The sequence below is a fragment of the Chiloscyllium plagiosum genome, chromosome 1 (genome assembly GCF_004010195.1).
Source record: "Chiloscyllium plagiosum isolate BGI_BamShark_2017 chromosome 1, ASM401019v2, whole genome shotgun sequence".
Classification (NCBI taxonomy): domain Eukaryota; kingdom Metazoa; phylum Chordata; class Chondrichthyes; order Orectolobiformes; family Hemiscylliidae; genus Chiloscyllium; species Chiloscyllium plagiosum.
In genome coordinates, this window is record NC_057710.1 from 62413662 (window position 1) to 62427750 (window position 14089).

At 38.2% G+C, this 14089-nt stretch overlaps 1 protein-coding gene across 9 annotated transcripts in view; it reads left to right on the top strand.

The window, feature by feature from the left end:
• Positions 1–12843, top strand: part of rusc2 (RUN and SH3 domain containing 2) — a 128524-nt gene extending 115681 nt beyond the window's left edge. For 8 of the 9 annotated variants that reach the window (XM_043688079.1, XM_043688072.1, XM_043688062.1 and 5 more), the window contains 2 exons: positions 3420–3584; positions 11957–12843. In XM_043688079.1, the coding sequence (XP_043544014.1) occupies positions 3420–3584; positions 11957–12137 (346 nt within the window). In that variant the 3' untranslated portion in view covers positions 12138–12843. Of the gene's footprint in view, positions 1–3419; positions 3585–6540; positions 6696–11956 lie in introns of all 9 variants that reach the window. The other variant, XR_006311386.1, reaches the window with a different exon arrangement.
• Positions 12844–14089: the final 1246 nt, after the last annotated feature.

Here is a 14089-nt window from a genome sequence, read left to right on the forward strand (position 1 = left end):
ATAAACCACGTCCACTGGCTCTTCCCTCATCAACTCTACTAGTTATATCTTCAAAGAATTTCAATAAGTTTGTCAATCATGATTTCCCTTTCATAATTCCATGCTGATTCTGTGCAATCCTGCTACTGTTTTCCAAATTCTCAGCCATTATAAATTATTTTATAATGGACTCTTGCATTTTCCCTTGCACCATCAAGTCAACGCATCCGTAATTCCTGATTTTCTCTCTGCGTTCCTTCTTAAATAGAGAGGTTACATTTGCTCACCTCCAATCTGTAGGAACTTTTCCAGAGTCTATAGAATCGTGGAAGACTTACCGGCAATGCATCCACTATTTCTTGGGCCACTTCCTTAAGTTTTCTTGGTTGTAGATTATTAAGGCCCGGGATTTGTCTACCTTCAATTACATCAATTTCCCAACAGCATTTCTCTACTAACTCTGATTTTTGGATTAGTGGTGCTGGAAGAGCACACCAGTTCGGGCAGCATCCGAGGAGCAGTAAAATCAATGTTTCGGGCCTGAAACGTCGATTTTACTGCTCCTCGGATGCTGCCTGAACTGCTGTGCTCTTCCAGCACCACTAATCCAGAATCTGGTTTCCAGCATCTGCAGTCATTGTTTTTACCTAACTCTGATTTTCCCTATCATTAAACTTTGTGTTCCTCACCATTTCTGGTAAGTTTTGTTGTCCTCCTTCGTGAACTCTGAACCAAAGCATGTATTTAATTGATCAGCCATTTTTTAATTCCTCATGACAGATTGCCCTGTTTCTGCCTGAAAGGGTTCTATATTTTTCTACACCAATTTTTTTTTCTCCTCACATATATATAGAAACTTTTTTTATGTTCCTGCAGGCTTACTCTCTGACTCTATTTTCCATTTCTCAATCAATCCCTTTGTCTTTCTTTGCTGAAGTCTAAATATCTATTCTTCAGATCTGGCCAATTTGTATGCCTCTTCCTTGGATTTGATATTGTCTCTAATTTCCCATGGTTTGGCCACCTTGCCCATTTTACTCTTGCTCCAGACAGGAGTGAACAATTGTTACAGTTCATCCATGCTGTCTGAATGTTTGCCATTGCCTTTTACCATCATCCTTTTGAACATCGTTCACCGAATCATCATAGCCAACTCGTGCTTCATACCATTCTTTCATCTATTCAGATTCAGGACCATATTCTGAGAATTAATTATATCACTCTTCATCTTGATGAGGAATTCTATCATATTATGGTCACTCATCCACAAAGGGGCTTTGCACAATTAGAATGCCAAATATTCCTTTCTCAATGTATAGTTCTCGTTGAGAATGGCCTATTCTCTAGTTGGATTGTTTCTTTATTCATTCATGGGATGAGGGTGTCAATGCATAGGCCAGCATTTATTGCCCATCCCTAATTACGCAGCGGGCAGTTAAGAATCAACCACATTGCTGTGTCTGGAATCACATGTAGGCCAGACCAGGTGAGGATGGCAGTTTGTTTCCATAAAAGGCATTAGTGAATGAGATGGACAGTGGTTTCATGGTCATCAATAGACTCTTAATTTAACTTTTGTTTTGATAGAAATCAAATTCCACCCTCTGCCATGGCAGGTTTTGAATCTGGGTCCTTTGAACATTACCTGGGTCTCAGGGTTAACAGTCCAGCGACAATACCACTAGCCCCATCTCCCCCGCCACCGTACCCTCAACATGTTAAATCAGAAAACCTTCCTGTATACACTCCAGGAATTCCTCCTCTACGGTATTGTTAATAATTTGATTTGCTGAATCTATATGCAGATTAAAGTTTACCACAATTACCATATTGCATGTCTCTCTAATGTTGGTGCCATTCCCAACATGACCACTATAACTTGGAGCTTCTATATACAAACTCCATTAATGTTTTTTGTCCCTTTGTGGTTCTCAGCTCTACTCATACAGATTCAACATCGTCAGTCTAAATTTTTAACTTATTTCCCAATTCCGGTGTTGCTTTTAGGGTCTCCTCTTTTTTTTTAACCTATATCATTTGTACCAATGTGTACCACAATTACTGGCTGTTCACCTTCCCCTTCCAGAATGCCTGAAAAATTCTAGAACCTCGTACCAGGGAGGCAACCTGAAGTCTTGTTTACAGCCACAAAAGTGCCTTCCTATTCCCCTCTGATTCCCCTATAACAATTGCATTCCCCACTTCTTAAGCTGTGATGCAACAAATTTCACTGTTGCTAATTTCCCCTGAGACACTGTTCTCCTCAACAGTATCCAAACCTGTTTTGCAGGGGAATAACCGCAGGAAGCTCTTGCACTGCCTAATCATCACGATCTGCCGAGTAAACACCCATATCCATCCTGTTGAGTCTTAGCCTGTAGTGTGACCACCTCTCTCGACACGCTAACCACGATTCTCTCTGTCTGTGGATGCTCTGCAGTGTCCCCAGCTACTACTCCAGTTCTGAAATCCAGGCTTCCAGGAGCATCTGGAAACACCTGCTGCACTTGCGCAGATCATGGGCATGGGAATTTTCCCTGACTTCCCACATAGAGCAGGAGAGTTCACCACAGCTTTGAGATTTCCTGCCATGACTTCTCCCTTTAATTTACACCTTTTGGGAAATGTAATACCAATTACCACTTATTCCCTGGTCCTCCTCACTATAGAATAGAATCCTTATAAACTATAAACCACAAAAAAAAGGAAAAAGTATCTTTTCCCCTTCACACCAAATTCCCACTGTTCTTCTAACTTCCAGAAACATATACTCTGCTGCGGCTCAGTAAGGATCCACTCTGTCTCAACTACTTGTGCAAAGGAGGTAGATATGGTTCCTAAGGCTAAAGGGGCCAAAAGGTATGGGGCGAAAGTGGGAGCACGGTACTGAGTTAGATGATTATCTATAATCATATTGAATGATGGAGCAGACCCAAATAGGTAAATTGCCTACTCCTGTTCCTTTGTTCTCTGAACGCTTTTGGTATGAAGCTGAAGTAAACTGAACACAACTCATCTATGGTGAGATTTGGGAGAAACTTTTGGACACTAGTAGAGCAATGTTTTAAAATGTTCAGGGCAGCATGGTGGCTGAGTGGTTAGTACTGCTGCCTCACAGCGCCAGGGACCCAGGTTTGATTCCACCTTTGAGTGACTGTGTGGAGTTTGTATGTTCTCCTCATATCTGTGTGGGTTTTCTCCATGTGCTCTGGTTTCTTCCCACAGTCCAAAGACGTGCAGATTGAGTAGTGTCAGGGATGTGTAGGTTAGATGGATTAGCCATGGGAAATGCATGGTTACAGGAACTAGTTAGGGGATTGGGTCTGGTGGGATACTGTTCGGAGGATCAGTTTGGACTCAGTAGGCTGAATGGCCTGCTTCCACACTGTAGAGATTCTATGATTTGATCATTTTAATTGGTATTTTCCATTTTTTTCCAGATTACCTTCTGGCTGGTTGGGACTTGATAGATCGGTGTATGATTTAATGGTGCAGACCATGGGAGCTGGAAAATGGAGAGGTCTTCAGCACATAGCAGAACAATTCAACTCACAGTCTGGAGGTAGTCAGCCTGAATCTCAAGAAAGGAAAGCTCAGCATGAGCGGTAGTAGTATTTACATTATTTTCCTGAATCTAAGCAGTCATATTTATTAAGTAGTTTCATTTAACTGATTTATTACTTGAAGTAACAAAGCTATCTTCTGTGATGTCCTGGTCGGTAAAGACACATCTCTCTAAAGTACAAAGTAATACAAATCAAAAAGTTCAATGTACAGTCTCTGTTGAGCTGGGAATTTCAAAGAGAACAGTAGTTGTGATGCTTCACTTGCATGATCTAGGACCATAGAAAATAGGACCAGGAGTTGGCCATTCAGGCCATCAAGCCAGCTCCACTATTCAGTAAGATCATGGCTGATCTCTGAATTCAATGTCATTTTCTCGTCTAATTCCCAAATACCTTGACATCTTCGATATCTAGAAATCTTACCAATCTCTGCCTTGAATATGCTCAATAACTTCACATGCACAGCCTTCTGGAGTAGAGAATACCAAAGATTCACAACCCTCCATGTGAATAAATTCCTCCATCTCAGTCCTAAATGGCATATCTCTTTTTCTGGGACTGTGTGTCTGGTCTAGACTCTCGATCAGGAGAACCATCCTTCCTGCACCTACCTTTGAACCTTGTAAGAAAGTTGTGTGCTTCAGTGAGATCACTTCTCAATTTTCTAAACTCGCGAGATTGTGGCCCCAGTTTCCTCAATCTTTCCTCCATAGGACAAACCCTCTATCCCATGTATCTGCCGGAAGAGCCTTTATTCCACTCTCTCTATAGCAAGTATAGCCTTCCTAAGATCAGAAGATCAAAACTATTCCAGTGAGATTTTTGTATCATCTCCTGTGAGGACAGGCACAACATTTTTGGTTTCTGTGAGATTTCCTTCATTTGGCCTGTAGATAACCCACATTTACTCTGCAAACTATTTAAGTGTAAATGCCATTACATTTATGATTTTAAATTCCATTTTGTGCTTCTCCCAGTGTTTTTGCAGTATCTTCTCTGTTTCTTTATCATTTTCTTGGTCGTTCTTTGGTGAATTCTAAAATGCTTCTGCTCCTCAGGCTTACTATTTATTGGTAATGTTATAAGTCTCTTGCTTTGACCTAATACATGCATCAACGTTTCTTGTTAGCAATGATTGCGACTCCTTTCCTGCTAGATTTTTGTAAAATTTGGTGTAAACTATGTATGTATTCTTAAAATGCTAGTCATTGCCGTCTTCTGTCCTAGCTTTCAATGCAGTCTCCCAATCAACAACAGCAAGTTTCCATCACACCTTAATTTTTTGTTTAGATTTAAGACCTTAGTTTTGGATTGAATTTCATCATTTTCATAGAGTCATAGAGCTGTACAGCATGGAAACAGACCCTTTAGACCAGCGCGTCTGTGCCAAGCAGATCTCCTAAATTAATGTAGTCCCATTTGCCAGCATTTAGCCAATAGCCCTCTAAACCCTTCCTAATCAAATATCTAGATACCTTTCAAATGTTTTTGTACTAGCGTCCATCAATGCCTCTGCAGCTCATTCCATACGTGTACAACTCTCTGCATGAAAAAGTTGCCCCATAGGTTTCGTTTATATCTTTCCCCTCTCAGCTTTATATTTATGCCCTCTAGTTTTGGAATCCCCCACTTTTGGGAAAAGACCTTGCCTATTCATCCTATCTATGCTCCTCATGAATTTATAAACCTCTATAAGGTCATGCCTCAGCCTCCCAATACCCCAGGGAAAATAGTCCAAGCCTATTCAGCCTCTCCCTATAGCTCAAATGCTCCAACCCTGGCAACATCCTTGTAAATCTTTTCTGAACCCTTTCAAGTTTCACAACATCATTTTTATAGCAGGGAGACCAGTTAAAACACAGTTAGAACACTTAAATGCGTGGCTACAGGGATGGTGCAGGAGGGAGGGATTTCCAACCCTGGCAACATCCTTGTAAATCTTTTCTGAACCCTTTCAAGTTTCACAACATCATTTTTATAGCAGGGAGACCAGAATTACATGTAGCCTAGCCAATGTCGTCTACAACCATGATATAACCTCTCAACTCCTATACTTGATGCTCTGACCAATAAAGGCAAACGTACCAAAACACCTCCTTCACTATCCTATCTACCTGCAAGTCTACTATACACCTGCTCTCCAAGGTGTCTTTGTTCAGCAACACTCCCTAGGACCTTACCATTAAGTGTATAAGTCCTGCTCTGATTTGCCTTTCCAAAATGCAGCAGCTCACATTTATCTAAAATAAATTCCACCTGCCACTCCTCAGCCCATTGGCCCATCTGATCAAGATCCTGTTGTACTCTGAGGAACCATCTTTGCTGTCCACTACACCTCCAATATTGGTGTTGTCTGCAAACTTACTAACTTACCTCCTATGTCCACATCCAAATCATTTATATAAAGGACAAAAAGCAGTGGACCCATTTCTCTCATTGATTATTCTACATTTTCAGTTGGCTGGATTGTTGGGTTTACAGAGCAGTGTGATGCCAACAGCGTGGGTTCAATTCCCATCACCAGTTTGACGTTACCATGAAGGATTCTCCGTCTCACCTCTTCCCTCACTTGAGGTCTGGTAGCCCTCAGGTTAAATCAACACCAGTTGCTTCTCTCTCTAATGAGAGCAGCCCCAATGGTTTGGTAAGACTATGGCGACATAGCAACAATATAAATTAAAATAGCCTGTTCTCAAATTGGTTAATCAATGAACCATTAAAAAAAAACCATCTCATAAACATTCCAGGAATTTATCCTCTGCAACAGTATTGCCAATTAGATTTACCCAGCATATATATAGTTTGAAGTTCTATGCATTACAATTGTTGCCTCTAATTTTCTGATTTACACTATTACCATTACTGTTTAACTTTTTTATTCTTTATTGTTTTGTGAGATAATGAATGTCAATAACAAAGCCATCATTTGTTGCGTATCACTAATTTCCTTTTGTTTTATTCACTCATGGGACTTGGTGGTTGCTGTCTTGGCCAGCATGTACTGCATGTTCCATCTGCCTTGAGAAGGTGGTGGTGGGCTGCATTCTTGAACCACTGCAGTCCATGTGCTATAATAGACCAATGCCATTAGGGTTGGAATTCCAGGATTTGAACACAGCAACATTGAATGAATGATGATATATTTCCATGGTGAGTGTTTTGGAGGGGAAATTGCAGGTGATGGTACTCCCCTGTATCTGCTGTCCTTACTGCCAAATAGTAGTGTCTGTGGATTTGGAAGGTACTGTCTTAGGATCTTTGGTGAATTTCTGCATGCATCTTGAGGATGGTACATGCTATTGGAAACATATCACCTTCCTTCAGTGTCACTGGGTCATAATTTTGGAAGTCACTCCCTTTGGCTGATTGGACCATCTTAGATGTATGATTCGCCAGAGGATTGGACCACAGGAACAAGAAGACAACTCACCATCACTTTTGCAAGAGCAACTAGGGATGGGCAATAAATGCTGCCTCAATCAATGATGCCCACATTTCATGAATGAAAAAACTCTGAAGTTTTTTTGCTCTATCCCTATTCACCATGTTTTGATTATTGCTTTCCTTCTTTCTACCCTGTTTTCTTGCCTTACCCTCTGTTATCCTTGTTTGATCTATTGTCCTTTATTTAGTTTAAAGTCTTCTCTACCATCTTTCATAGAATCATACTGAACAGAGGAGGCCCTTTTGGGCCTCCCAAAAGTATACTATTACCTACACTAGTCCCACTTTCCCACACTAGGCCCATAGCCCTGAATATTATGACAATTCAAGTGCTCATACAAGTACTTTTTAAAAGGTTCTTGTCTCAACTACACTTCCAGGCAATGCATTCACATAAACCATCTAGTTCACTAACGCCCGTTAGGGAAGGAAACAGCGATCCTTATCTGGTCTGTCATATATGTGACTCCAGACCCACAGCAATGTGGTAGACTCTTAACTACCCTCTGGGAAATTAGGGGTGGGCAATAAATGCTGGCCTAGCCAGAGATCCCCCACCACATCCCATGAATGAATAAAAAAACAAATCCAGACCTCCACCGCCCACCAGATAAAAGGCTTTTCTTCAAATGCCCTCTTAGCTTCCTCCTCTTTACTTAATAATTATACCCTCTTGTTATTGATCTTCAATTAATGGACACCTCTGCTTTCTAAGCTGTTGGTATGCAACCAGAACATTGCTCTTAGTCAACATAATAGTCAGCTCCCACTTTCCCCAGTACTGGTGCTAGTACCTCATGAATTGAAACCCATTTTTCCCACACCAATCTTTGAATATGCATTAACTCTCTCATCTTAATTGCCCTACTCCAATTTGCTCATAGGTCTGGTACTAATCCAGAGATTATTAACTTTAAGGTCTGGTTACAAATTTAGCTTTTAGGTGTTCATACTATCTGGACTCACCTATGTTGTTGATATCTGTGTGGACCACAATCTTTCATGAAGAAAGGGGCAGTTGCAGAGAATATTGTAAGAAAAAAGTTACCAGTTTAGCTCCTTTGAATATCATAGTCACTGTTGGTAAATTAGATGTTGGTAAGACAAAAAGGTGTATTTGGAAGTGATTGTAAACATTCAAAATCATTTCGGTTCATTTGGTTTTACCAATTAAAGCAAAATATTTATTGTAGGATTTTTTTCTTCTGTTTTCAAAATCTATTTACTTACTACATACATTTTTCTGAAAATTGACCTGTTTTAAGACCTCTGGTAATGCTAGTTTTAGTGGGAGTAGTTTTCTGGCGAATCATACATCTAAGATGGTACGGGGAAATTTCAACAAAGTATAAACATTCTGCCTGCTAAGTTGTCCCTGTCTGTTTCCTTGCAGGTAAATTCTGGTACCTGCCACTAATACCACAGTTGAGATAAAAAATAAGCTATGTTTCAGGAATTCTATTCTCTTAGTATAACTTGTCTGCTCCACTTACAACATTATTTTTAGGATTTTTTTAAAGTAAACTTTTTGTGGTTTATTTGGGGAGATTATTTATCCCATTGTGGAAGATTATTGATTGGATGCATAACCCCAACTCAATTAATGTGAAATGTTTCAAAGTAACCTTATTTCTCTTCCAGAGCAATCAATCCTTAGGTTTGTCATAATTCTAGGGCATCAGTAAACAATAGACAATAGGTGCAGGAGTAGGCCATTCTGCCCTTCGAGCCTGCACCACCATTCAATATGATCATGGCTGATCATCCTTAATCAGTATCCTGTTCCTGCCTTATCTCCATAACCCTTGGATTCCACTATCTTTGAGAGCTCTATCCAACTCTTTCTTAAATGAATCCAGAGACTGGGCCTCCACTGCCCTCTGGGGCAGAGCATTCCACACAGCCACCACTCTCTGGGTGAAGAAGTTTCTCCTCATCTCTGTCCTAAATGGTCTACCCTGTGTTTTTAAGCTGTACTAGGTACTAAGGCACAAAATTTTGACAACCTTATTAATTTATAGCAATTGTGCATTACTTCATGTCAACAGTTATGGAGTTTAATATAGTAAATTTCCTTAGGAGTTTAAATGTTAATGGAATATGATGTCTATACATTTTGTAGTATGGTCTTCTCTCTCTCATACGTGTTCTAGAACTACTGACTAGTTGTGGTTCAGGAACAAAAATTTTGTGCAGATTTCTTCTGACTATGACACCATGAAAATTGAACAATGAAAGCTGTGAAGAAGCAGCATTGGCCACAGTCAACTCTCAACTGAGATTAGATCATTCAAGACAGTTACAGTTTTAAAAAAGCAAAATATTGCAGACACCAGAGATCTGAAACAAACACGGCAAATGCTGGAGAAACTCAAGTCTGAGGAAGTCTTAGAAGAGTCATACTTCACTTGAAACCTTAACTTGGTTTCTTTCTCAACAGATTCTGCCAGACATGCTGAGTTTCTCCAGCATACTTATATTAGATTCATCCATATGATTCAGGCTGCAAGTTCAGGAGCTAGTAAAATCTTTTTAAATTGTTACCAACTAAAATATTGGTGACAGTAATTTAGCTGAGAATCATTAACCACCGTTTGAAAATCTGTTTTCGTTGATTAGCTGTAACAATATAAAGTTTAGTTCATATGTTGGTTGTAAAATTGTCAACCCTTTAATCTCCATAGTATACTGGAGCATTTCAGAGGGAAGTTAAGAAACAAACGCATTTACATGGATCTGGAAGTAAGACCAGGCAAAGATGGTAGAGTTTCCTTAAAGGACTTTAGTGAATCAGATGAATATTTTTGGGAACTGACATTGGTTTCCTGGTTACTTGCCATTTTAATTCCACATTTATTAATTGAATTCAAATTTTAACATCTGCTGGGGTGAGTTTCAAACCACTGGAACATTCTCCTTGATCTCTGGATTTACCCCCTCACTCCCAGCTATGTTGACTTGGATTACAAGCTGAGGTTTGAGAGATGTAGCACATCATAAAATCTAAACTACATTAATACAGATAATGCCTAGTTGCGCATAGAAACAGAATATCTTTCTGAGAAATTTTTCTAAAATCCTTTCCCTCCTAATTTAAAAATAATCTTCATTATGTCAGTAATTCAACAAGAAGCCCTTTTATCTGTCTAAGCAAACATTTGCTATGTCTGTTGGAAATCTGAAAACAAAACAGGAAATGCTATAAATAGTCAGCAGATCCGTCAGCATCTATGGATCCACAGTTCATTTATATTTGATGTGTGAGACAATCTTCAACTACCTGTTTCACTTGTTTCTTTCTTTACACTTAAAAGAATTTTTCAAGTACAGCATCACAAGCTATGTTTATTTTCTTCCCTCATAACTGAGTATGTTCAATATAAAAGGTAATGGAGTGAGCCTAAATGTCAGGGGAGAACCTATATCTCTCTCTCTCTATTATTCCTGATGTATCTTGTAATTTGCCCTGCGATTTCTTATTAACTTCAGAAAGAGAGATAAATGGTAATAGATTGGAGTTTGATCAATAAACTACTGGTCAATATCATTGATAAATAAACAGTATTAATTATAAACATATTTGCAATAATTAAAACCTACGCTAGTCACAAAATATCAAAAACAGCAAAGGCACTTTTTCTTTCATTCAATAAAGAAACTTTCTTCTATTACTAATGCAAAATAAAATATCTCATACCTATTTTCTCTCAAGAAACCTCTCTTTTGCCTGTAAGTTGGATGATTTCAGAATGGTTAATTGCAAAGTCAGACTTGGAAGACCATTCAAAGTCTTTGAAGATGTATGCAAACCAAAGAATATTAAAAATGTCATAATCTCATAACCACATTGTATAGGTATTTGGACAATACAAAATGGTAGTTGTATTTTCCGTAGGATGAGGGATATACAAGACTAGGAGGCATATTTTTAAGATGAGAGGAGAGAGATTTTAAAATGACATGAGGGGCAATTTTTTTACATGGAGGATGGTCTGTATGTGGTATGAACTTCTGGAAAAAGTGGTGGATGTAGGCACAATTACAATTTTTAAAAGATATTTGGGTAAGTACATGAATAGGAATGGTTTGGAGGGATATAGGCCAGCAGCAGGCAGTTGAGACTAGTTTAGTTTGGGATTATGGTCAGCATGGACTGGTTAGACCACAGGTTCTGTTTCCATGCTGGATGACTCAATGACTCTTAAGTATTTAAGTAGCACCTGCTTTTAAAATATAGCCTTAAGAATGATCATTTGGATCTTTAAGTCTGTGACCTAAGAGTAATTTGGTATGAGAACAAAGTCTTTTGTCCCACTTGATTGCTGCTGTAAAAGTTCAATTGTTTAAAACCAGATAATTGACCAGGTAATGAATTTCTTTAATTTTTTAATGAGATGTTTGGGTCAATTATTAGCTATGATTAGCTGTGGTAACACCATTACTATGATTAGATTTTAATTCCTGATTTTTTTGTTTGCTAATTGAATTTAAGTATCATCACGTGCATTAACTACAGTCTCTTGATGCCCAATCCAGTTACATTACCCATTACATCACCATCTTCCCTGCATACCCAGATAAAAAGTGTCCCATTCATAGCCATTAGATTATAAACTGTGATATTGACATTCTATAGTGAATTGTCTTATTCATGCTCATATATGTGAGCAAAACTTGAAAAGAAACAAAATAATATTCTCTACTGGTCCATTACTTCTGATGGTAGAATGCAACTAATAGAATTTCATAATTGTTTAATTGTATGGAACAAAGTGCAACTCCTCAAGCAGACTGATGCTTTGACACTCAAGTATTTGTGGAGATCACAGATGTACTGAAGATTTAACAGCAGTGCAGAATGGATTGGAATACACAATGCTAACATAAAATATCATTAATATTTAGTGCATTGAGCTCACTTTTGCATTCAGATTTTAAGACTTGTTTTTATTTTATTTTCCTTCAAGAGAAGTGAAAGCACTTTGTCATCACATAGCAACTGAAAAAGGACAACTCAGCTTTAAAAAAGGTGACGTTCTGAGAGTGATAACAAAAGTGGATGCTGACTGGCTGCTGTGTGGCCTTGGTGCTGAACGTGGATTAGTACCCTTTACATATGTGACTCATCCCAAAGATGAGGATTATTAGTCTGAATGCTCAATAGACTGTGATTTTAACTGAAGTTCAAAGGGGTGGTGAGGAACAAATAAAACTTGTTTACTTCAGCAAGATTTATTGAGCAGAAGAAGCACTAATTTGCCAATATTTCTTTGCTTATTATTTTTTATTGAGTGCATTCATATACAATTTAGAGCCCCCAAAAAAATAGAATATATTGCTCATCAGCTAATTTTCATTATAGCATTGGTGACGATAAAGCATGCATGGCACACAAATATTTGTTCAAATTTTCACATGTCTTTAGCAGTAAGCGGAGTTATATTAACATACTTCCAAGTAAGTGGTACAGAACTAGGACATATATGTTACAATTTATTATTTAATGTATATCATATTTTGACTTAAAATAGTGTAAATCGCATGAATTTGTGAAGTACAAATAACAGGCAGTATTTCTGTTTGTGAAAGACAGTATTGGTGCCTTGACTGGATCCTGTAGGGTGACTTAGCTGCCTACCTTTGCACAGTCATTCTACAAGAATGTTTAATGTTTGGGGTAGTGTAGGAATCAATGAAAATATAACAATTTGTAGTAATATATACCTCTGGCTTGTACATATGCAGTCAAAGAAGGTACTCCACATTTAGTTTTATTTACAGACATTCTTTCAATGTGTATTGTATTATTTATTTATTTTGCATATTAATAAAAGTGCTGAAATGATGACTTGAATTAATTGGACATATTGCAATCCTTTGCATTAAATTGTAGTTGATTCATGGCAAGAGATAGTTTATTTACTTGAAAAATTATTCCCCTCTTAAAATTTAACACTTAAACAGACATGCGAAATTGAAAGAAGTCATCCACAGTAATTCAAAAATAAAATATCCAGACTTTAATTGAATCTTCTCTGTTTAGCAGAAATGTATTACGTAGCATAACTCAACTATGGCCATAACATCTGAAGGATGAAAAATATTGTTAGGTTGAAAAAATTATGATTGATTGAAATAGCAAAATGTTTTGTCTAACTGAAAGACTTCTCTGGATATTTATTCAGAATTTGAGTGTGGATGTAAGAACACCCTACAAAACCTCTGACCATTGATTTATTGGTTGAAAATTCTTCTGGGAAATACTGACCTATGGCTGAATTCAGGGTATGCTTTTGCTACCTGAAGCCTAGTGTCAAAAGTATGAATTCATCAAAGCCATCCTGAATACTCAGAAACAAATTAAAGTTAATATTAAAAAGCATAATGACTTGGATTTAAACTTTAATTTCAAGGTGCTGAAATTACTTTACACAATGTAATTTCTACTTCAGAAGGGCATGATGGTTGTATTTGAACAATCTGAGTCGAACAATGGGTCCTTTTTCTTCAAAAGGTTGAACTTGCATCTCTTCAGCACATCCTCAACGCTATGTTACACAAAATTACTACAACCGTTTAGCACAAAAGCTAGCCATTCAGTCCGACTTGCCAAAGTTGATGTTTACATAAGTCTCCTCCCATCCCTTTTTATCTCAACCCACCAGCATTATTGCTTATTTCTTACTGCCTCTTAGAATTCATGAAGAAGGGCTTATGTCCGAAACGTCGATTCCCCTGCTCCTTGGATGCTGCCTGACCTGCTGCGCTTTTCCAGCAACACATTTTTCAGCTTTGCCTCTTAGATAAGAAAGCTAAGTACCTTATTCATCTCAAGCACAGCATCTCACAGCAGTGAGAGCTTCGACCAACTTCAAACACCTTAATGTGTGATTAAAAGCACAACCTTTCTGAAGTCATTACCCGGAGTCATCCACAAAATTTGGGACTTCAAACATATGCTTCAGAAATGTAAAGAGAAAGCAAACTGTCATAAAACAAAGTTGGAAGTCCTGATAAAATCTTGGGTAATTCAGATTGGTGGCTTGCCTGGTGTTTCTGAGCAGCTGATGAAATCAGTGATTAGATCATAAGATATAGGA